This window comes from Sebastes fasciatus, chromosome 3 (assembly GCF_043250625.1).
Source record: "Sebastes fasciatus isolate fSebFas1 chromosome 3, fSebFas1.pri, whole genome shotgun sequence".
NCBI classification, from domain to species: domain Eukaryota; kingdom Metazoa; phylum Chordata; class Actinopteri; order Perciformes; family Sebastidae; genus Sebastes; species Sebastes fasciatus.
The window spans coordinates 11415979-11441433 of record NC_133797.1 but is presented as its reverse complement, the minus strand read 5'-3'; the positions used below and the strand labels follow the sequence as shown (position 1 = coordinate 11441433).

Here is a 25455-nt window from a genome sequence, read left to right as displayed (position 1 = left end):
GATTCTTTTCTAAATAAAATTAAAAATTATTGCAGTGATGTTCATAGGTAGTCATATTTATGAGACCAACTCTGCTTTTCCTAAACAAAATAGTGAAAGCAAGAAATACTGTAGATAGATCATAGTCATGAAATAAGCACAATTGTTGGGTTGTTTTTCAGTCTAAGATAATTTCTATAAAAACAGATATGTGGATTGTTATAAATAACCATTACACTGTTTCATACGCAAAAAGAAAAAAATATATATCATTTTTTAATAGTAGCACCACAAACACAATTTAATTCATTCACCTAGAAAATATCTTTGTGTAATTTGGGTGGTGAACTGAACCATAGAAATATGGAGGACGGAACCTGCCCTAATAAAAAATAAATAAATAACTCGATAATAAATAAATATGTCATTAAATGTAGCAAAATAATATTAAAAACGAATGTAGCATTAATTAATTGATAGAATGTGACATAAATTGATACTTCTGTCTTAATTTTCTTCTTTATTTATTTATGTTTGTATTAATTCCCTTATTTATTTACTCTTCTGTTTAATTTTCCCTTTTATTTATTTATGTATTATTTCTTTATTAATTTTTAATTTGTATTTATATTTAATTAATTAATTTACTTATTTATGCACAATTTTCCCTTCGCATTTCACCCCTTATTTATTTCCCTAAACGTATTAATTTCCGTATTCTTTTCTTTATACATTTCTTTACACATTTCTTTTTATCTTCTTTTTATTTTATCAATTAATTAATGGCTACATTTATTTTTAACATTATTTTTGCTACATTTAGTGACATATTTATTTATTGATCGAGTCATTTATTTATTTATTGATTGATCGATTTTTGATCTTGTAAGGTTCCATTATGAGAACTGAACCTGTCTGTCCTGCCGGTAATGTTTCAATAAAGTTTATTCAAATAAACACCGTGACGTCAGGACACACAATGGCAGCCAGTGGTACAGCTGTGACGGTTCTGACTCCTAATGGGAGAAGACAAGCGGTTAAAGTGTCTCCAAACACACCGCTTTTACAGGTAACTTGTTTTATTGAGGACATGTAATGTGTTCTGACATGGCCGGTGTGTTTCATTCTGTTTCTTTGTCTCCAGACCACAGCAAACTAACTAACCTGCTGTTAGCTTGTTCTGCTAGCAGCAGCTAGCCAGTGACAGATCAGTTTCTGTGTTCTGGAGGATGGGTAATTAAATGTTTGTGCTAATTAGGAGGCGACTGTCTTACTCAGTTCATATTTGTCATCTTCAGGTGCTGGAGGATGTCTGCAAGAAGCATGGATTTAACCCCGACGACCACGGTTTGAAGTGAGTATCAGCTGCTAGCTGTCACAGTAGAGACACTTAAGCTACATTGTTGTGAATGTTAGCTTTAAACTCCTGGCCTGAAGCCCTGAGAGCCCAGACTCATCTAAATACACCTCCACACCTAATCAAGCCATGTGTACGAATTCAGGTTTAGTATGTTGTGTGAGATGTTAAGTGTGAGGAGTGAACAGTAGTGAACAGTAGTGAACAGTACTGTGTAAATTGACATGGCTGCTGATATTTAACCAGTTGTTAGATTGTTATTGTGAGCAGCAGGAGCCTGTCCCAACTTATTTAGATAGATAGATCGATAGATAGATAGATAGTAACTTTATTGATCCAGAGGGAAATTCAAGTTTCCAGCATCACAGCTCCATAGTGCAAAAACATGTTAGTAAAAAGGCAGTAAAAAAGTTAGTAGTGCAAAAGTACAAAAAATATACCAGATATAAAAATACAAGGAGATGAAGAAAACTGTTAAAACTGAATATAGTGCAGGGCAACAGCTGTGATACAGGACTATTAAAAAAGTGAATATAGTGCAGAAGAGACTGTTAAAAGTGAGTATAGTGCATTATTATCCGTCCTGCAGACCGTCCTCCTTTGTTTAATTTATTTAGGGGAGTTATTCAACAGTAGGTTTGAATTAAAGCACTGAATTTTATCTATTGGTAAGAAAAACAAATGGAATATTATTTTTACATTAAGTGTAATTATATTGAGACTATCATACAAGCATATGTAATTTCACAGGTGAGATAAAAACCCTGGATTTAATCTGTGAGGTTGCTTTGAGTTCAACAAAAGAAAAATCAAGGTGACAGTTGATATAATTTACCGTCAGGGATAAAAACGAAATCCTTGTCTTATTTGTAATGACAGGAGAACTCTAGAGGAGAGATAACTAACAAATCAGTAAATTTATATCTATTTATTTGTTACATTTAATTTTACAAAGTTAGGAAAGCGATGTTTAAGTCAAGCCTGATCCCAGTCACTTCCACACAGTGAGGCATAATGCTTATTAATTAACCACTGCTATTGGATCGGTACTCGGTATCGGCCGATACCCAAAGCCAAGTTATCGGTATTGATGTCGGGACTGAAAAAGTTGGATCGGTGTGTCCCTTATTTGATTGTCCCATCACGCTCACTCGCCTCTCCTCTGTCTTTAACTCTTGACAGGTTTCAGAGGACTGCTGTTGACCTCACGCTGCAATGGAGGTATGCCAACCTGCCCAACAATGCGAAACTGGAAATGGTGACAAGCACAAGGAAACAGGCTGTAGCTGACAGCCAGGTTAGTTCAAACAAAGTGCAATGTGTGTGTGTCTGTGTGTGTGTGAGGGGGGAGGGATGCGGGGATGCGGATGAGAGAGAGACAGAGTCAGACAGAGAGTGAGTCTTTGATGTCTTCAATATTTTTCACATGTTTTGTATGGCTTTCATGGTCTAGATAATTGACTGAGAATTCCTCGTCAATACGTATCCCAAATCCACATGATTGTATACATATGCGTATATACATATATACGTGGGTTCTGCTGATGTCCTTTCGTTATTCACATGCTGATGATTTTTTTGTTTGAGAAATAAAATTTATATTATTAATATTATTATTTATATGATTGTAAATTTCACTCAGGTAGAACAGTCAAATACCCTGACAGGGGTCTTGCAACGCCCTGAAGGGGTTTATTTCACAACAATGATTGGCTCGCTGTACATTATCCTGCTTCTTACACGGCTAATTACTTAAGAAATCGATAATTTGACACAAAAACGGTCCGACAGAGTCCAACATCAGAACTGTACCCATAGCAACGGCCTGCTATAAACAAATAACAGACTGTAGAACGCGATGATTGACCAATCGGAATCGAGTATTCAACAAAGCCGTGTAATAAAATATTATATCAGTAAACTGTGATTTAGTCGGAGGACACAGTGGAGACCGTAGCTTTGGTCTCCAGGGCCGGAGCCTCTGCTGTACTCTGCTCCTCTGCCTGCATGCTTGCCTTCACTCACACACCGCGCTCGTTCTCACTTGCTCAGCTCGCTCCACTTCACGTGCATCTGCGCACACTCCACACTGCAGAAGAGTTAGTTTAGCTCTGAGAATATCTAGTAAACGTACAGTGGACGTTTGCGCAGAAATAAATGCTGCAGCTCCTCCAGACCAACAGAGGTTTCCCGTGTCTTGTGAAGTGACGGGGCTCCGCAGCGAGTAACGTTATCGTCTCCGACCAAAACTCTGGTGTCTCCCCTGTTCCCTCCGGCCGCGGTCGGGAGGCTGAAGCAGGAAAAGCCAACACTAGGATCAGCATTGATTCATGGAGAGACCTTCGTCTGGTCAGCTAACATTACTGCCTAGCAGCTGAAATATAGAGTGATATTGTGGTTTTAGCTGACGTGTGTCGCCTCAATGTTTTGAGCGATGCTCGTTCATGTCGATGGAGAGCGAGCACAAGCGTGAGTGCGAGCAACAAGACGCTGACTTTTGTTGACTAAACGACCACAGGTGTCGCTGTTAACAAGCAATTTCTGATTCTTACATAGCGTCCCTTTTAAAATCGAAACAAAATAAAATCATATAAATACAAAATAAAATCATATAAATAGTTACAACAGTGCACCATCAATTAAGAAAAAGCCATAATATAAAAGTGAGTCTTAAGAAGAAATTTAAAGGAAGATACTGAGTTTGCCTGCCTGAGATCTTCAGGTAGGGAGTTCCACAGCTGAGGGGCCCGGACGGCAAAAGCCCAGTGGGTCACCTTTGTTGACAAGTCTGGATTTTGGAACTGTTAGTAGGGCCCTGCCAAAGGATCTCAAACATCGATCAGGCTCATAAGGTGTCAGCAAATCACCGATATAGGCAGGAGCCAGACCATTCAAGGCTTTAAAAACAAGCAGTACAATCATAAAATCAATTCTAAAACTCACAGATAACCAGTGAAGGGCAGCAACGATCAGTGTGATGTAGTCACTTCTCTTGGTACGAGTTAAAAGCCTGGCAGCAGCGTTTTGTATTAACTGTAGTCTTTGGATGTTCCGCCTGCTGATACCAGAATAAAGTGCATTGCAATAATCGTGTCTGGAGGAGAGCACTGTTGGCCAAAATCTCCTATGGGTATTAAGTTGGTTTGAGATCTGGTTGCATATGATTCACATAATTTTCATCAAAGCACTCATTGACCCCTCTTGTTCTGTATGGAAGCATTCATTTGATTTTTCTACTCATCTATTCAGGTTTTTCCTTTTAATTTGTCACTCCTCTCCTTATCACAGTATGTTGATTAGGCTGCTAGGTTTCACAAAACATGTACATAAATGTAAGAAAATATAGTGATACTGGTGTATCAGTATTGTATCACATGACCATATCAAGATATTTATTATTCATGATCCCACCCATAATTATGTTTAGGGAAAAAATTATGGTTTAGCCTTATATTGCAATGTCACTATTGTTTTTTTGTTGGTATTTCTGTCAGCTGTATGTGATGTGGGTTTTTATTGCCGGTACCTGGAAATTCCTAAATTCTGCGTCTGTGTTCCTGCGTTCACTCTGATCTGATCTGGATCCAGAAAAACACTTTGTTGTAGCTGAGCTGTAGTTTCCTATGACATCATGGCATCATAATCTGAGCAGTAAATCACGGCTGGGTTTGATCTGTTGTTCTTGTTCATTTGATGGATCGTTGACTGTTGATACCTCACAGATTTTATATAGTCACACACACTCACTAGTTGTACCACACACACACACACACACACAGAGACAGACACAGACACACGCCAGCTCTCCCAACATTTTCCTCAGCCAAACTGGTGTGGGACAGAGAGTTTCGTGTCTGGCTGTTTACAGCCAAAGACCTCTTTTCATCTCTGCCGGCGTGCCGATGTGCAGCCAGCTCTCTGTGCTGGACAACACGGTTGTTGAGTAAACATAAACAACTCGTAGAAAGAACAGCAGAGACTCGCACTGATGCCTGGTGTTACTCATTTCCAGACTGAGCTTGGCCCACATGTGCAGCTTAATCAAGTTAGATTATCAAAGAATTTTCTTCCTGCGAAATGGCTCAACTCTGTAGAGCCAAGAACTTACTAATGGCCACCTAGAGAGATTTTAATACTTAATATAGTGAGTTTGCTTCCTGCATTTACTTTTTGTAACACTTTCCTGCAACATGAGAGTTTAAAGGTATAATATTCAACAGTTTCCTAAAAAACAATGTGTGGACTGATACAAAAATAATCCCTCTCTTTCATCACTTATGACCCTCTCGAAGTGTGTGGCGGTGTCTGTTTCTACAAGGACCCTGCCTTCTTATTTTGCTGTGTTCGGGACTATTCTGGCGTCTGCAAACAGCCTTTGGGCCCCACATGGAGGTGTAACCCCCAGCCAATGACACCACGTAGGGTGTGCAGCCCGAGTCAAATATTGACGTCTGATACAGAGACACAAGTCCCCCTTTAGCTCTGTCAGGTACAAAGCAGACGTATTTGACAGATGAGAACCAGTTTGTTACATTGCTGTGAGTTCCCTTGTTCCTCTGTCTCTCCTTTGCTGCCTTTAAATTCATCTCACAGCCACCTATAGTATCTGAATACTTTATGTACTATGAGGTTAGACTCCCAACTCAACAGATGTGTAGACCTGTTTTTGATTCCTGGATCATGGAGGCTGGTTAATGTGTAAAGTGTGTTTGTGCGCTTTGACATCCATCTAAACTACAGTTGTGTGTGTGTGTGTGACTGTGGTTTCGTATCCCTCAGGTGCGGATTGCACTACAGATGGAGGACGGCTCTCGGCTCCAGGGTTCCTTCTCCTCTGGACAGAGTCTGTGGGAACTGCTCACACATTTTCCCCAGATCAGGTGTGTGTATGAGCATGTGCAAAGTTTGTGTGTATGTGTGTGCTCATGTACATCTATCTTTGTGAGGACCAAACTGAGAACCAATTTGAGGACATTTTTGGCTGGGTTCTATGGGTACCCACGAGTCTCCCCTTTACAGACATGCCCACTTTATGATAATCACATGCAGTTTGGGGCAAGTCATAGTCAAGTCATCACACTGACACACTGACAGCTGTTGTTGCCTGTTGGGCTGCAGTTTGCCATGTTATGATTTGAGCATATTTTTTATGCTAAATGCAGTACCTGTGAGGGTTTCTGGACAATAATTGTAATTGTTTTGTGTTGTTAATTGATTTCCAACAATAAATATAAACATACATTTGCATATAGCAGCATATTTCCCCACTCCCTTGTTGATAAGAGTATTAAATACTTGACAAATCTCCCTTTAAGGTACATTTTGAACAGATAAAAAATGTGCGATTAATTTATTATTAATCTCAATTAAATATATTAATCAATTGACAACCCTAGTTTTTTCATATATTTGTCATACTGTATATATTGATATCGCACAGCCCCAGTAAGTTGCTAGAGATGGTCCTCACAAGAATGGACGTCTAACATGTTTGCGTTTGCCTTCACCTTCCAGTAAAGGTGATCATTGTGTAGGAATGAACTGCAGGCCAGCACTGTTTTAGATAACATCCCTTCTTCTCACCACTGAAGGTTAAACTTTCCCACACATCACTGCCACTCACTCAAACACACACACACACACACACACACACACACACACACACATGCAGCTGTTACTCAGTAGTTCCAGCTGTGCGGTCCCAGGTGCTCGTGCATTCGTCCAGCCCTCATCTCATCTCTATTAAATGACATCACTCCATATCCTGATCCTTTTTTCCAGGAAAGTTACGCTTCCATGAAATGAAATATTAGCTCCGCTTCAGCGTAAAAGCTCTGTGAATGTTGTGGAGCAGAGGGGAAAGCGTTTCAGAACTGAGGAGAACAATAGTAAAACATTTATGGTTCAATTAGTTTCTACACGGGATCGTGCACACATGGTTTACACATGCAGACAACGTGCCACTGCATTGCATGATGTTTTATTGTGAAATCACAGGGCTGATTTCCCTGAACAAGAGAAAGTCACTTCTGTGTTTAGTTCTGTTCTATCTCTGTTAAAGCAAATCAGTCGCCCATAATGTGAATCTGTTTTTCTTGTCGTCGCCACCTGATTCCAGTGGGTCAGAGCTGTCGGAGTCAGAATCCACCCCTGTGTGTGTTTACATGAGAGATGAGGTATGGTGAGCTGTTCCTTTAACTCTCCATTTTTCAAGAAAATAAAGTGACTTTTATGCTTACTAAGCTCTGTGTGTGCAGGTGAGTGGTGAAGAAGCACTCAAGAAGGCCACTCTGAAGTCTCTGGGTCTTACAGGAGGAAATGCCATTGTCAGGTAGGCTGCTCGTGTGCAAACAGCATACTGTGACCATGCAAACTTGAGACTTTATGATAAAGCTGTTGTTTATTTGTTTAAGGTTTTTACTCAAAAAGAATAAAGCACAGGGAGAGGAAGACTGCGAAGAAGCCACTGAAACAGCTGCTGTGCCAACCCCACCTGTTGCCAAGGAAACCACAGCTAGCCCATCTTCTCAGCCCGATCGTGCTCCGTCACATCCAGAGACGTCAACAACAGTGGTGCCAATTAAAAACTGTCAGCCAATCAAAGCCCACCCTGCTCCAACTCCTGCTCCAACTCCTGCACCAACTCCTGCTCCAACTCCTGCACCAACTCCTGCACCAACTCCTGCCACAAGCAGCACACTTCCTGTTCAAAAGAAGGAGGTTCCAGACTCCCAGGATGCAGTTCGGCCAAAGATTGCTCCCATCGAGAGAGGAACGCCAGAGGAGGATGGCGAGGAAGCGGGGCCATCAGGACTGAACTCTCACCCGTCTTCCTCCTCCTCCTCATCCTTCTCCGCTCCCTCGGCTCCTTTCATTCCCTTCTCTGGAGGCGGTCAGCGCCTCGGGGGTCCCCGGGGAGGTGCAGTGGGACGCTCACTATCTTCAGCCTCTTCATCCTCATCTCTGGCAGCAGTAGCAGAATCACCTAAAGCCAAGAAAGCAAAATCCAGCCACGGTTCTAGCGCCAAGGTGAGCCATAGCTCTACAAGAAGTGCAAACAAAGAAAGTCCTGATATCTTATTTTAGGATTATTAAACCTTTTTTCTTATCCAAGATAAATAATCATAAACACAGTTGGCATTTTGAGATTATTGTTTTTTATAGAAAACAATCTCAAAACGTTCATTCAGCAGTTACAGTTTTCCCAGTTATCATGAAGTTGTTTCAATTTTCTGAGCACTTCAAGGAGTTCTTTCTCCAAGATGGCTTAAAAGTGATGATATGATTGAGAGCTCCAGAACAGCTGTTCTGCTAAATTGGCCCATTTCAAAACTACAGAACACTGCAGATATGTTTTTATTTTTTTTTTACCATTGATTTTGTTGGTGTGATCCTCTGTGTGCTTTAAAGCCTTCTAGTAAAGAAGCAGAAGAATTCATGTCTTGTTAACTCCAAAATTTAAAAGACAATCTAGTTATGAGCACCTTCATCTTGAATTTCTGGAATTTCATTGCTTACAGTTTGGAGAAGCAGACAGGAGTTACCGCACAGGAGCAAAGCGATGTACTGCTGTGGACTGGGCCGGCAGCAAAACATATTTTAGCCACCTAAAAGAAAGGCCCACCTAAACAAATTGATATCTGTTTAAGTTTATGCTGTATTTTGCATATTTTCACCGGTTTACCTTGCCGTGAGACAGCATACAGTACTGAACCCGTTATCTATGCTCTCGCCAAAGCAACCAGACCCCACTGGAAAAAACACTAATTTTACCTCGCAGAACAGGGGTTGTTTGTGCTATTGTGTGACTTTGGTGAATCCGAACTAACCAAAGTCACACAATAACACCAACAAACTAACCAATGGAGACAGTGGTAGATCAGCAACTCCTGTGGTCTGCGAGGTAAAATTACTGATTTTTTCAATGGAGTCTGGTTACTTTGGCGAGAGCATAGATGATACAACAGCTCCAGTTCCCAGTTGGAAAGGGCTGTCTCAACTAGTGTTTCTAGTGATCCAATTTTTATGCCAGCTTCAAGAAGTCGTTTTTGCTTACCACATTGGCAGAGTTTGTTATGTGGTACAAGCAAATTACACAACATTGTGCTTTTTCTGTTTCTTTCACAGCATCAAACCACTGCCAACCAGCCAGATGAGGACATGGATCACGGGGAGGAGTTCTTGGAGGTAAAAAAAACCCCCCATTTATTTATGGTCAAAACTTTAAGACATTTTAAATGTTTGTTTCAGTTTATCAGTTTTCTGTGTTGTGTGTGTTCCACCTTGAATGAGCCTTGAACACAATAGACCATTTCACAGTAAATAAACGTAAACATTCCAAATATGTCCCACTTCATTTCCTGTTGCAGTGTATGTGAAAGCTAACAGGAAGTAAACATGGACCCAAGCTGTTGCCTAGAAACTAGCAAGAGTACATTAGATTTAAAAATGATTGAACCAAAAAACCCAGCCCAGTGTTGCCAACTGTTTTCCAATGAAAGTAGCTAGCAGCACTAGCTCCAAAAGTCCCTTAATCTAGAGAGAAAGTTGCCAGGCCAGCAACACTGACAGTCCGTTGCTTGAGGTCTCCCTCCAAAGCCACTCCCCCAAAATTATCATTATGAACACAAACATCATAATGAGCGTAAACAACAAACATGGCTGTAAAGCTAGCAGCTTGGGAAAGACTCCAGTGACACGCAATGAGTGCACGGGCAGAGTGCACGGGGCAGGTAGACAGACAGGTAGTCCGTCCAATCATTACATTGGGGCCGAATTAAATAATTGAACAGGCTTATTATATTCTTGCGACAGCCACAAATACTTGATTTTCTTGTCAGAGCATTTGATTTATTGATTGCTGTCAGGATGTAATATGTATTGCAACAAATTTAACAAGAAATGTATTTGAACAGCATTACCAACCCTACCTTTTTAAGGGTTTGATATCAAATAAATTATTTCCCGTTGTATTTCGTACACCGGCATGGACCTGCCTCTTTCCCCTCACACAGTATCTTTGCCTCACGTGTCTCCCGCGCCTCCCTGGTGGGGAGATGCTCCTCACAGTTTGAAAACCTCTGCTTTGGATGACAACATCAGTGTGGAAATGTTGATGTCTACGTCCTTTTCACTCACTCTCTTTCTGCAGCCAGTAGAACGGGAGGTTCTCATCTACCACCTGGACTCAATGTCCCGTCACTCTTCGGACCACAGGGATCTGCCCGACGAGTTCTTTGAAGTGACGATGGATGATGTGCGCAAGCGCTTCGCCCAGCTGAAGAGCGTGAGGTGGGAGAAGGAAGTGAATGGAAGCGTGTTGGGTGACTTTGGGTCAGAGGACTGTGTGTGATATTTAGTATAAATACCTTGTTGCTGCAGAAACACGTCTGGATCAGATGTGTTTGTAACGGATAACTAGTCAGTTTGGCATTCGGTCCTGCGGTGTTTTGTCGATGTACAACCCTTAATTGCAGAATACCATAGCCGTGATGAAAGGCCATAGGCGGGGAGAATGCCGGGCATCACTGCGTGCATTTTGAAGTTTTTTTTTATTTATTATGAGTTTGAAGTTTTTATTTATTTATGAGCGCTTCTTCAAAACAGATGCGGATAAGTTTACTCTGCGCTCTCTGGATGTGGCCGCAGCAGACCACAGCTGCTGAGACATTGTGTGTGTTTGCAAACATGTTCTCATTTATGAGACACCACGCACACTACAAACGCTTCTAAATAAGGCATACATGGAGCAATTAGTAAACCTGTTTTGTGTAGACGTTTACCTTCCACTCATCGACCGAACACCCGTCAGGTTGAGACCTCACCGCGTACATCCTTTAATCTCCGTCTACGTTGACTTAGCTGGCTGCCTCATGGCTACGCTACTACTGTGTCAATGACTGCAATTATCAAGGGGGGAATTAAAGCGACCACAGCAATTCGTCTCTGCCTCTGTCACGCACACACGCATACACGGCCACACACGATTAAGGGGTAGAAGATGAAACTGTCTGCTCATCTTTCCCATTGTTGATTCCACAGTGTGTTTTTTAATTCACAGCTCTTTTCATTACAACCGCATCCGTCTTCTTTCTCCCTCGTTCCATCAGGAAGTTAATGGAGGAGGCTCCGCTGATGACTAAATCTCTGAGAGAATCACAGATGAAGGAGAAGATGGCAAGATATCCCAAAGTGAGCACATGTGACAGACACGAAATCCTGTTTTTAAATGTGCATATTTGTATGAAATGTGTGTCAGTCTTTGAATAACCCGCTGCCACTGTGCGTTTCCAGGTGGTCCTGAGGGTCCAGTTTCCAGACAGACATGTTCTACAAGGCTTCTTCAGGCCCCTGGAGACAGGTGTGTGTGTGTGTGTGTCTGTGTGTGTGGAGAGTGTTCATTTCAGCTGGCTAGCCACAGGTATGGCTGCAATGTTAAAGCTACTTGCGGCTCCCTCACCACATTTATGACTGTAGCCACACCAGAGTGACAGAGAGACAGAAATAATGAGACAGGTCTGTAATTCCAGGGATTAGATCCACCTCAACCCCAACAGCCACACGACAACCAGCAGAACAACAAATCTGAGGGGATTTCCATCTGAAACATGAATTATACTCCACACAGCGACTGATGGAGCTGCAGATAGATCTTTTTGTTCACGCTTAAGTTGATAGGGCCGGCAGTTGCTCAGGCCGTGGGGTCTTGGCTTGGGAACCGGAGGGTCGCCGGTTCAAGTCCCCGTACGGACTAAGTATGGAGTGCAGACTGGTACCTGGAGACGTGCCAATTCACCTTTGCGGCACTTGCCGAGGTGCCCTGACCCTGTCAGATGGTTTGAAGGAGAACATCTGAGAAGCTGTCTTTGGAAACTGTTTGGAAAAGGGCAGGCACTTTCAGTAATACTTGGTAGGTGATTGGATGAACCATCTGTCAATCAAACTAAAACAAAACTACTTACCTTCCTTTACAAGTTCAGTGCCGTTCTTGCTCTTCTTTCAATTATTAAATAATCTCCAGTTCTGATATAACTGGTGGTATTGCAGCATCTATGCTAACCTCTACAGGAACCACCATTGTTGTTTAGTAGGCTATGAACAGTCGCCTCTCACACTTTGGTCTCACTTGGTCTCACACACCTAAGCCACACCCGTACCTGCAGTAGCTCCACACAGGATGCTGATTGGTCCGTTGTCTGGTAAGCCGGACATAAACGCATTACTCTGAGCCTGACAAGGTGGATTTTCATGTGACATTTGATCCCGCGAATCTCGCGTAATCTCGTGATACGCGAGAATCCAGCTGCCGTGCAAGGCACCGAAGGCCCAAAAAAAATGCTCCAGGGGCGCCGTTTTATGGCTGACCCTCCGAAAATGCATGTGTGTGGTGTGGTATCTAGGAGGGATGTCTGAAAAGACACATTTCAACCACCTTGTGTGTATTTGCCTTGTGTAAAAGTGCTTTGTGTTAATAAAGCTTCTTCTTCTTCTCATGTTTTGTGCCCAGTTGGTGCCGTGAGGAGTTTTGTTCAGAGTCACTTGGAGGATCCTCAGCTCAGTTTCTACCTGTGTAAGTGTCCTTTAATGTTCCCACTAATTAATCACAATATCATCAAGCATAAAAATCCACCCCTGTAGCTGTTTTGTGGAAAGGTTCGATGTTGTTATGAAACCTGCTGTGCATTCACACTTGGCCTCAAAACATCAATATAAAGTGAAGCTGATACCGATAATGCGTGACATAAACAAACGTTTCTGTGTTGTTGTTTTTGTGACCAAATTAAACTTGTCAGTGCCTTTTAGACAAACTATGTAATGGAGACACAGTTTCTAAATGAACTCAGTAGTTTATATATTGCTGGTTGTTGTTACTTATCAACCAACATACAAAACTAGCACCAATACATCTGTGTAAAGCTCACATCGGTCGATTTGTCCATCTAGCTGATGCTCTCCACTCATCCAGTAACTGCTGAGACCGGGGAACACAGAGAAATTGCTCCAATGAAGTCCAACTGGGCAAGAAACAGGAGTGGCCAACAGTCACACAGGTTGTGAACAAACTGACAGTTTAGCCAGATTATCTAAACCACTTTCTCTCTTTCAGCTGAGTTTGGCCAACCTGGAGATTTCTTTAAAACCTGTCCATATCGAAGTTTCTTGCCCCGTCCGACTTCTTTTTAATGGTGACACTGCAGTCCCAAATCAAAGTTATCATAACAGCCAGAACTATGAAAATAAGACCCACTTAGTGAGTTCTTAATGATCCGTCAGCACATCATTTGTCAGCTTTTCTCAGTTTAATTGTCATTTTTTAAAATGTATTTTACAGCCAGTGCCTCATACATTAGATGTAGTTTAATGATTGAAGCCTAATTAAGTTGTAATAGTTGCCCGACAGATCTATCTAGACTTCTGGGTAAGAAAATGTTGAATCGTTTCCACAACGGACTTGCTGTTATTCATAATGTCCTGAAAATCAGTGACATTCTGCCTTTGTCATGTATCTGTTGATGTGGACATTAGTTTTAGATGATCATATTTTATAGGAAAAGCTTGCAGTTTAACAAATAGTCTGTCTGCAAACATGGTCTCATTATTCATATATACTCATGACTTTTGTTCAGTTTAACTTTCCAGTGTCAGTAACGATTCAGTGTAGATTTTAGTGATGTGCGCTCTTTCTAATTTCTACCCTTTTTTTCGTTTTTTGCTGAAAACAGTCATCACCCCACCAAAAACCATCCTGGACGACCCCTCGGCTACACTGTTTCAGGTAAGATCCCTCAAACTGCCTGCATGGAAGTCTATTATGCAACACTTTCTTGTAACCACAATAATAAACAGACTGATTTGACTCAAACAAACCACATCACAGTCAAACTCCAGAAAACAATAACTACAAAACTCTGACTTCCCATCTTTGAAACTATCTCCACACACACACTCACACACACACTCACAGACGGACTGACTGTAAAATGTATCGGCTGGTCCCTCTCTCCTCTTCAAAGCCCCACCACATTCCCGTTCTCCCCCTCTTCTCTCGCTCCTACACTCTCTCACACTTGTTCCCCCCTCTCCACTGTCCTTGACCCCAGCTGGGCTTGATTTTTCCCAGACTGGCACATGGGGTTAATACAGGCTTCGCTTTGATCTTCACACACACACACACACACACACACACACACACACACACACACACAGAGCAATGGGCAGCCTTGATGCTTTTTTGCCTCTTGAGTTCAGAGCTATTCAAATAATGAAAACGAAGAGATACGAATGAAAAACAAGGAGTTGTTCAGTCTGTACTTTCGTGGACTTTTATTTTTAGATGCATTATTTTAGATATTTTAGATGATTTCATCATCAGTGCCTCCTGCTTTGGTTTCTTCTGACACTTTGACTCAACCGTAAGTAGACTAAAGAAGAAGGGGAGGAAGAGAAAGTCATTTGAAGTGATGATGAACAAGATTCAGCTCCTCAGAGGGACTGATACATAAGATAACGATCCTCAAAAGCACACTTTGAAATGTGCGTGTGTGTGTGTGAAGCCCTTTTGGTGCCATGATCCCTCCGAATCAAATCTGATATTCCGATGCAAGTCGCCCGTCTCGCTTTGTTTTTCATCTTTGTGTCCCTTCCTGAACTCTCCATGCCTGTTTATCACTACACGTCCCTCTCCTGTACCCCAACTCCAGCTTTCTCTCTCTCTCTTTTCTTCTCGTTCTCCCCCCTCCACCCTCGTCCACCTCCTCCACCACCACCACTACTAGCATCCCTCTCTCCGACCCTCTCTTGTGCCTCACCCCCATGTCTCTATCCATTAGGGACTTAAAAGCGTTAAAGCGCACAAAAACAATCTTTAATCCCCTTGGTTTCATGTCTCTCACACACACACACTCACTCTGGCTCCGTTTCCCTGTCTATACATCAATCTTTGACACACACACAAGGAATCTTTAATCTTTTTTTGTCATGTCACATAAACATGAATGCACACGCATATGTCTCTTTCTCTCTCTCTATCTCACACACACACACACACACAGACGCACACTTTAATCACTTTGTGTCATGTCAGGAAAGGAATGTTTCCCAACCCAGAAGCCCTTTGATACCAGGCGTCCCCTCCCTCATCTGTCTCTCCCTCTGTCTTCCATCAGGATCCGTTCTGCCTCCCTCCCTCCATTCCTCTCTCATGTTTTTTTACACAGTCTCTCTCTCTCTCTCTCTCTCTCTCTCTCTCTCTCTCTCTCTCTCTCTCTCTCTCTCTCTCTCTCTCTCTCTCTCTCTCTCTCTCTCTCTCTCTCTCTCTCTCTCTCTCTCTCTCTCTCTCTCTCTCTCTCTCTCTCTCTCTCTCTCTCTCTCTCTCTCTCTCTCTCTCTCTCTCTCTCTCTCTCTCTCTCTCTCTCTCTCTCTCTCTCTCTCTCTCTCTCTCTCTCTCTCACACTCACACAGACACACACACACAGGTCTTGTCCCGTTGCCCTGTCTCATCCCAAGTGGAAGTGGCGCTGCCAGAGGAGCGGGATGGCAGGAATGCCCGTTGTTTCACTGTAACACATTGTTTCCTGCTCACAGAGCTGCGATAATAGCAATTAGGCCAGAGTGTCCCAATTTAGAAACCAGCTAGTGAATGCGAGGGGGGCGGGGGGCACAAAGAGAAAGGACAGTGTGTGTAAAACGGGTTGTAGTGGAGGGTAAACCCGCCTAAACCCAGTGACAGCCATGCTACCTTCTGTTTTGACAGATTCAGATTTAGATTTATTTCATCGATGGCACTAGAGCTGTAGCTAATGATTATTTTTACCGATGAGACTGTCAATAGACTGTTCACTGCGCCCTGCTTAGTTACTGTATTGTTGCTACACCATTTCATTCTCGCAACGATGCACACATGCAGTTTAAAGTGATAACAGTGGCAGATTTACCATCGAAGTTCTCAGTGATTCTTTTTTTTTAAGCAATCGGTCCTTGATTTCAGACAGAGTTAGACGAAAGTTAGACAGAGTTAGACAAAAGTTGCTTCTCATCTCTCGCTGGTGACTGTTTATTTTAGTTAGGGCTGTCAATCAACTAAAATATTTAATATTTAATCACATGATTGTCCATAGTTAAAGCTGCAGTAGGCAGTATATTTTTGGCATCATTGGGCAAAAATTGCATAATAACCTTTCAGCATATTGTAATTCAAGTGTTCTGAGAGAAAACTGAACTTCTGCACCTCCTCATGGCTCTGTTTTCAGGATTTACTAAATCTCCTTCAACAGATTTCACAATGGCTGCTGTGTCACAAACTTTTTTAATTTTACAGCTAAACGGTACACTAAAAGATGATTCTGAAAACATTTGAGGTGAGAAATAGGCATTAACGTAACATAATATTGATTCATATTTGATCAGCGCTGCCTAGTTTGACCATTTGGTCGGAGTTCGCGAGTGATTGACAGCCGGCTCTAATAGACAGCAGATGGACAGCAGACCTCAGATCAGCGCTGACTGCTTGTTTTCCTCCGGTCTGTGAAATCTTGCAGATGCCATTAGGAGCACCGGAGGACACAGAAGTACATGATTTTTTTCAGATTACCTGTTTCATGTACTACTGTTACGATATAGCGACCGTTTTATAAAAATAACTTTTTTTAATCATATTTGCTCCAATATCGCCTTACTTCAGCTTTAATCGCAAATTAATCACACATTTTTTATCTGTTCAAAACGTACCTTAAAGAGAGATTTGTCAAGTCTTTAATACTCTTATTAACATGGGGGTGGGCAAATATGCTGCTTTATGCAAATGTACGTATATATTTATTATTGGAAATCAATTAACACAAAACAATGACAAATATTGTCCAGAAACCCTCACAGGTACTGCATTTAGCATAGAAACAATATGCTCAAATCATAACAACATAACTGCAGCCCAACAGGCAACAACAGCTGTCAGTGTATCAGTGTGCTGACTTGACTATGACTTGCCCCAAACTGCATGTGATTATCATAAAGTGGGCATGTCTGTAAAGGGGAGACTCGTGGGTACCCATAGAACCCATTTTCATTCACATATCTTGAGGTCAGAGGTCAAGGGACCCCTTTGAAAATGGCCATGACAGTTTTTCTCGCCAAAATTTATCGCAAGTTTGGAGCGTTATTTTGCCTTCTTCACGACAAGCTAGTGTAGCAAGGTCCAATGGATTCCTTTTCGAGTTTTCTAGTATATGATGCCAAATTTGAGTCCACTACAACCTAAAAATTGCAACTTGCGTTAATGCGTTGAAGAAATTAGTGGCGTTAAAATGAATTTGCGATAACGCGTTAACTTTGACAGCCCTAACATATTCTCATTAGTCTTCTATAGGTAGTTATATGTTTGAGAAATTTCTCATGTTGTTTTCCTTGAGAATAACTTTGAGGTTTGTCTCTGTGTGGCCACATGACGACCAGCAGCTGAAAGTCATTTTACCAGTACATCATTAATCATCAAAAACAACTTTGTACTTCTGCTTACATGCTCTCCCGTGCTGCTGATGTGTTTCTGTGAACGTGCACAGAAGACTGTGTTTATCTTAAGCTGGTTTTGTTTGTCTACTTCCTAATCGAGTCACAGACACGTGCCCTGCCTGTCTGTCTGTCTGCGTTTCTACCTCTTAATTGTACACTTGATAATCGACTGTCTGCAAATGGTCCATTATAACCATTGAGACGTTCACCGGAGAGGAGTGCTTCAGGGGTGAAAGTGTTTTCACTAACCATTTGATTGTTGCTCATTTTGTGGTCTGCTTCAAAGGACCACGCTTACTGGTTCAGATCCCCGCGCAATGAATCATCTTCAAAAATGAACTTGACTGACTTGGATGTGGTGGCAGCGCTCGGTTTGCGTGTAGAGGGGAGGCGGTTTTGTTTAGATTTTTCCATGTTTTTTGCACAGAGACTGATTTGTGTGCCAAACATTTTGATGGCTTCTGTTCACTTCTCCTCCTCTCCCTCTCCGTCTGCAGGCCGACCTGTTTCCTGGCGCTCTGGTGTACTTCGGCTCTGACGCTAAGACAGGTTTTTGTCTTTTCATTTCTTTTCTTTTCATATGCTGATTTTGAATTAGATACTGGTGTATTACTGAGGAATGTAATATCACAACAACAATAGTTTACACTGTGTGTGTGTGTGTGTGTGTGTGTGTGTTTCCTCCACAGATTTGTACATGAAGAGGGAACTGGTTGAATCCTCTGTCTCGGCCTTGCAAGCAAATGAGTCCATTGCTAGGTATGTGTTTTTCATGTGTGTGTTTAAATGTGTGCCTTGCCGTGCGTGCATTAGTGTTGTGTATATGCACTTGTATCCTGCGGCAACCGGCCTATTTTTCCTGTCACAAAGCTGTCATCATTGGAATCCCTTTGAGGTTCAGCCTAAACAGCAGGTGCCCCCACGCGCCTTCATTTCCTCCACACACGCACACACATAAACATCCACACACACACACACACACACACACACATAAAACCATTTCCAGTCCTTCTAAACATAGAGCCCGTTTCCCAAAAGTGACCCCCACCTGTTGTCCTTTTTGCTTCGTTAGCAAGGTCATCACTCCTCCGTTTTAGATCTTTATCATCTCACCCAGTTATTTAACTTCTGGTACAGCTCCCCATACAAAGCAATGCTGATTTAAATAGATACAGGATCTCCTCAAGTAAACAAGATGCTCTCCTGGAGACACATTTAAAAAAAACAATTATAACCTTTTTTTTTCTCATCCCACCTCAGCTGCATGCTCCGCTCTCCGACGCCCTCCTCCAGCACTGACGGCTCAGAGGAGCCGCTGCCTCCTCCAGAGCCGAGGGCGGAGACCAGCGGGTCAACGCAGGATGAGGGAGACCTGTCTACACACACCCCGGCTGCTAAACCTACCAGATCTGAGCAGAGCAAGGTGCCCAAGTGGCTCAAGCTTCCAGGTGAGGACGAGACGGGATGTAGAGCACACGCACTAAAGCACTCACATTTCGGTCACTTTCACACCTGTAGTTTGGTTCATTTGGTCCAGACCAAGGAAGAAATATATACATTTAAGGCTGTCCTTGACCGAAGAAATTCTAAGTCGACTAACTCTCGATTTTGTTGACTAATCGATTAGTTTTATTTAATTGACAGATCTGTGAAACTGAGTTTCTCCAAAAAAGACTCACACAAACACATCACTTGTTTACCAGAGATAGGTCTAATCGACTAAAGAAATCTTAGTCGACTAATCGACTAAGAGGGGGCAGCCGTATATGTGGACATAGTCACAGTGACGTCACCCATTGGTTTGTGGACTGTCGTTTTGAAGCCTCGAGTTCGGCATTTTGGCCGTAAAAATTTGTCGTGAGAGGATGGAGCTAAGTACAACCAAACAATGAATAAGACATTTTGTATGGGACCAAAAAGGTTATAATTAACTTTCATGAACTGAAAACACGGACAACACTCAGACTGGACAACGCTGTGGTAGGGACCTGTCAATCACAAGGTAGCCACGCCCTAAAGCATGCCCTGCTTTATGGTCTATTTGACTCTAAATGGGACCATAATTTACTAAATGAGCATCATGCTGTATTGATGAAGACTTGAAACTAGCGATTGAGACCATAAACTCATGTTTACAATGTTTACTGAGGTAATAAATCAAGTGAGAAGTAGGGTCATTTTCTCATAGACTTCTATTACTTGCCAGGTCGGGCAAGTGGGTCAGACATCTCCTTGCCTGATGTAAATTTTTACTTGCTCCTCTACAAGGAAGGAAGTGGGATGGCTCTCTCCTTAGCTATTTCCATAAGCTCCAGAAAAAGCGTGTTCAGTTATTTTTTTACCACTTGCCCAATTGGGCAAGTGAGTTGCTAGATTAACTAGCCCAACGTGGCATTTTACTTGCCCAGCGCTAGCAGGCAGTCCTCATTGCTGAGCCCTGCCATGTGGTGTCTTACTCACACTCTCCTGTCAGGCGTTTAGAGGGGTGTGAATGATTTTCTTTCTCTTTGAGCTCCTCATCGTGACATTCTGCGACATATTGGTCACACTGGGCTGTTTGGCAGATGATGCGGTCCCCGGTCCAGTTCTGCAGTACACATGGGAGATGTTTTCGCTTGTCAGGAATTTATTTCCTCCGTGGCAGAAAAACATGTTACACAAGCCATCAGAAACTCCTCGAAGTCAAACCGGGCTTCATAAACACTTACAGGGGCTGACTTACTGTAAATGAACAGACTTAAAGGAACTCGCTAGTCTTGCAACACTGCAGGCTACAAACGACCCATAATGCAACACTCTCTGTGTTACACCAGAACTCTCCCCATTCAAAAGGAATATCTGATGTTATGAGTGCGTAACAGTTTATTCCTCAAGTATTTTTTATTTTTTTTACCTTTATTTATTCAGGGGAGATTCACTGAGAGCAATGCTCTCTTTTTCAGGAGCGCCCTGATCACATATGATAAGACCCCCACTTTTTCAAATATAGTTTCTAGGAGAAAAAAAATAGTGTCTCATATTACACAGCTTTGTTGAATACTCCATTCTGATTGGTTAATCCCAGCGTTCTGCGGTCTGTTATTTCTTTATAACAGACCGTTGCTATGGGCGCAGTTCTGTTGTCGGACTCTGGAGGACCATTTTTGTGTAAAATTATTGATTTCTTAAGTAAGTAGCCGTGTAATAAGCGGGATAATGTACAGCTAGCGGGTCATTGTTGTGAAATTAACCCCTTCAGGGCGATGAGAGACCCCTCTGCTTCGGGTCACATCGCCGTGTCGGCTCGCTGTTCATTATCCCTTACTTATTCAAGCCTATACAGTATCTTATAGCAATCGCTTCCTTGACAGTTCTTGATTAAAAGGTTGCTTTAATAGTAGTTTAACTAATTGAAACACAACTCTACTGTCACAAAAATCTTGTGACTCGTCTGCTTTGCTTTTCTTTTACATGACAAACAATCCTACTGGAAGACCCACCTTTTCAGGTGGTCTCGGTCCGGTTGTCTGATCTGCACTGGAGGTCAATTGACAGCTTTCACATTAGCCCAAACAAACACACCCATTGCAGAAACAAGTATTTCACCTCCTCAGAGATCACGTCCTTTTTTTTTTTTTATGCAGCCACACGATTGTTGTCGTGGTAAACACTCACTCACAAAACCCCAAAAACCACAGTCAATAAGAAATGGCCTTTTGAAAGCAGAATTCCTCATGACTCAGAAGACAGGGCTGCGTTTTTAGGATGAACCAATTGGATTAGGATGGTCACCCCCTCCGGCTCAGGAGACCACTACAGACACTCCGGACCCAGGGAGAGAGCCTGCTGCTGGGCCACATCACACGGCGTGAGCCCCTGTGGTCTGTCCAGGCACGACGCTTCTCTGTTGTTCTATTGTGGTGTTTCTGGTGGTCACTGTATTGATGTTTTTGTTTAGAATAATGCTCCCTTTTACGCTCTGTGTCTTGTTTGTGTTTTTGCGCACATTTTATTTTCTGGCTGATCTCTGTGTGTGTCCATGTGCGTCTTTTAAGAAAGTTGTGGCTGCTTTCTCTTTCATGAGGAAAGTTCAAAGAAAAAGACTGAGGGGAGGGGGGCTGAATCAGGAATTATAGGCTCCATATGTGGAGCCCTACCGTACAGAGGACACTTAAACACTCTCCGAGACTGTGTGTCTGACACTGAAGATCACCGGTAGTTTAACCTGTCTCGTTCATCGGAGATCATGACATGCCAGAGTATTGGCAGGACCACGTTATTACACGTCACATGTTGCACAGGATGTTTTGAAAAACAGCCGTCTCTGAATGATACAGGGCTTGTTTTAAAAGGATTTACAATACATATCCAGCGTCAGTATTACTAATTCAGTAGTGGTCATATATTTCTTCGTACTCTGTTTAGTGAACACGCATTTAAGGGAGTAATTTGACATTTGGGGAAATACACTTATTCACTTTCTGAGAGTCAGATGAGAAGATTGATGTCACCCCTATGGGACAGATGGGGTTTCGATCTTCTCACCAAATTTTTCAGAAAGAAAATTAATGTTTTTTTATGAATATGTATTTCTCAAAATGTCAACCTATTCCTTTAAATTTGGCAGGAGTAGATGCATGAAATGTACAAGTTTTTTTTTCCGTTTTTTTTACAGAGTAAGTAATTTATTTAAAAATCAAAAGTATTCATAAATCGCAACATGTTGATTACGGCAGAACATCTGGTTGTCAGTGGTGCTCTCTTGTTTCTTCACATGTTGTCTCATGTTGTTACCCAACAAAATAAAATAAGTGAACTATTCTTCTCAGAATAAAACATTACTGATATGTCAAAATCAATACCAATGCTAAAAAATGTTTACTGCCCTGTTATCTTGTATTCTGCATTGATTGGCAGATCTATTAATTACTGTCTCCTGTTTCCTGCACAGGTAAGAAATAAGACTTCTGCTGCTGCTGCTGCCGTGTGTTGATGGGACGACTTCACCCCTGACGTCTGACAAGCTGCTTGCAGACGAAGTAGAGCACTTAAACGTTTGCTGCGCTTTGATAAACGCTTTGTGACAGCAGCGGACTAAATCCATCGTGGAAGAAGCCTGCACTTGACTAGGTTTTTAAAACAGTCAAAATAATGAGATAAACGACTGAGTAAATATTGCATATTTCATTGCCAAGAGGATTGTTGTGTTTCATTCCGGTTGATCTCCGGGAGGAGAGAGGCTGCTTTTATTCAGCAGGTGAAAATGTAGTGAACAGTGAATAAAGATTGTTGTACTAAAACTGTCTCATATTTTCTAGATGTTCAAATTACACATCCATGTTCTCATCCAGTTGGTTTAAAGGCCAAGAACCAACTGTGAACACACCACCACAGTTCGGTTTCCATAATTTATTACTGTATGTACTGTATCTATCTTGGCCTTTGATGCATCCGCAACAGTTTTTAATGGGTTCAATAGTAGCAGAAAACTGAAAGGACACATTTCAGTGCACAGAACTGCATTCTCAAAATATTATCTTAAGATAGCATACAGTATCTGCAATTTTAAAGGTATTATGTAGATTCTGTGGTCATTTTTGAGGGGTAAAATTATTACTACTACTACTACTATAAACTGTTATTTTTCTCAACTTCTGTTTCTGTAGTTTCTACCCTTTGCCTTTGTAGGGCAGTACAGCTCTGCGGTATATGTTGAAAAATAACTACAGGAACCAGTGGGAGGACTGGGACTGAAATTCAGCCCAGGACTTTGAGATGGAGAGGCCGTTTACAGTATGCGAACACCCGGAGGTTGAGTGCAGAATATTTTTTGGCAGTAATTTTAACACTAATACAGTTTTTTGTGGTACAAGGGCGTAGGTTTGTTTTGTAATGGTAACTTGTGTAAACCTGATTGCACTTACTGAACTGTATCGCTTCCTGAAACAATTTGTTTGTTTCTCAGTTCAGTTGAGATCTCAGTCACTTGCGAGTGAACGTGCATTCAGGGAGTTGGGGACTCACTGAGTGAGGTGAGGAGGAAGAATGGCGTTGTGTTCAAGACAACAAATTCACAGCTGATTTGGGACAATGTACATATGACACCTTTGATTGAAATGTAAATGTTTCTGTTTTTCTGTGTAATAGAGACGTTTTGAATAGCAAGATCATCATACGACCGGCCCACCGAGAAAATTCCCGAGCTTCCCGTTAGCCATCCTGCCACTGTTTCAGTCCCAGTCCGCCCCTGCCTCATGATACACAAATTCTCACATGCCCTGACTTATCTGACTGTCCACAGGTAATAGTAAACAAGCAGCATGCGGCCATATTTTCACGTTGTCACCACACACACACACACACACACACACACTTCCTCAGCCCTCTCTCCAGCTCTGCCCCCTCATTCGCTCTTTTAGCTGCAGGAGGAACTTCAAAAAGAGGCCGAACACAGAGGGGAGCAGGACTGTGTGTGTGTTGTGGGAGTATAAGGGAGGAGTGCATTCCATCCACTTGTCACACACACACACACACACACACACACACTTTCTGTCTCCCTCTTGCAAATTAATTACTTCCAACTGCCCCTGGAGCCTTTGATGCCAAATAAAGCAACAGGCACCTAGAGAGGCTGTTAATGGACTACATGTTGGTTGTGTGTCAGTGAGGGAAGTTTAACTTGCACTTTAAACTTTATTCTCAAATTCAGCCTCACATAGCGTAACTGTTGCACATAGAAACTCCCTTGAAAATATGAAATTTGAATTATTCCCATCTCCAAACTGTTTTTCTAATGATTTATATGAAGTCAGAATATTTAAAAAAAAAAAAAAAAAAGCCGCTGCTTGCTCGTAGTTACAAATTTGCTTATTATACAGACAAAGTTGGACATTGAAAGGCTGTAATGAAGAGCTGTGTCAGCACATGGGGCCTCTGGGTCTTTTTAGCTGCAGCACTGCTGCTTTGCTGCAATAATAACGTCCCCTGGTGGCAGCTGTAGAAATGACAAGTGGTTCCTCAAGACCACAGCTGCCTCGGTGAGAAGAGAGATGAAGATACGAGCATCCATCCATTATCTGTAACCGCTTGTTCTTTACAGGGTCGTATATTTTTTAAATGCTTAATTCACAATCATAAAAATGTTTCTGCCTGATGGAGCTCACTTTAGACTTGTAGTTATAAAGGTTTATTCCACCCAAATACTACTTTATGTCTAACGACTTGTAGTTTTAAAGGTTTATTTCACCCAAATACTACTACTACTACTACTACTGCTGCTGCTTGCTGCTACTGCTACTACTACTACTACTACTACTACTCCTACTCCTACTACTACTACTACTACTCCTACTACTACTACTACTACTACTACTCCTACTGCTGCTGCTTGCTGCTACTACTCCTACTCCTACTACTACTACTACTCCTACTCCTACTACTACTACTCCTACTGCTACTGCTGCTGCTGCTACTACTACTACTATTGCTGCTGCTCCTGCTGCTACTACTACTACTACTCCTACTGCTACTGCTGCTGCTGCTACTACTACTACTATTGCTGCTGCTCCTGCTACTACTACTACTACTCCTACTACTCCTACTCCTACTGCTACTGCTGCTGCTGCTACTACTAC

General features: G+C 42.0%; 1 protein-coding gene across 1 annotated transcript; it reads left to right on the top strand.

The window, feature by feature from the left end:
- Nucleotides 1-895: 895 nt before the first annotated feature.
- On the top strand, nt 896-23121 carry aspscr1 (ASPSCR1 tether for SLC2A4, UBX domain containing). The gene is made up of 17 exons (XM_074628932.1): nt 896-1048; nt 1278-1333; nt 2519-2633; nt 6116-6216; nt 7455-7512; nt 7594-7667; nt 7750-8365; nt 9464-9523; nt 10488-10627; nt 11446-11527; nt 11630-11696; nt 12843-12905; nt 14059-14111; nt 18340-18391; nt 18532-18601; nt 19103-19290; nt 22773-23121. Exons 1-17 carry the CDS (start codon nt 959-961, stop codon nt 22781-22783), a joined length of 1896 nt encoding a protein of 631 aa, XP_074485033.1. The 5' UTR covers nt 896-958; the 3' UTR covers nt 22784-23121.
- The last annotated feature ends 2334 nt before the right edge of the window (nt 23122-25455 follow it).

Coding starts and splice junctions, on each gene's coding strand:
- aspscr1 (XM_074628932.1), top strand. CDS start 959: ATGGCAGCCAGTGGTACAGCTGTGACGGTTCTGACTCCTAATGGGAGA. Junction 1,049..1,277: donor CAAACACACCGCTTTTACAG/GTAACTTGTTTT, acceptor TGTCATCTTCAG/GTGCTGGAGGATGTCTGCAA. Junction 6,217..7,454: donor ACACATTTTCCCCAGATCAG/GTGTGTGTATGA, acceptor ACCTGATTCCAG/TGGGTCAGAGCTGTCGGAGT.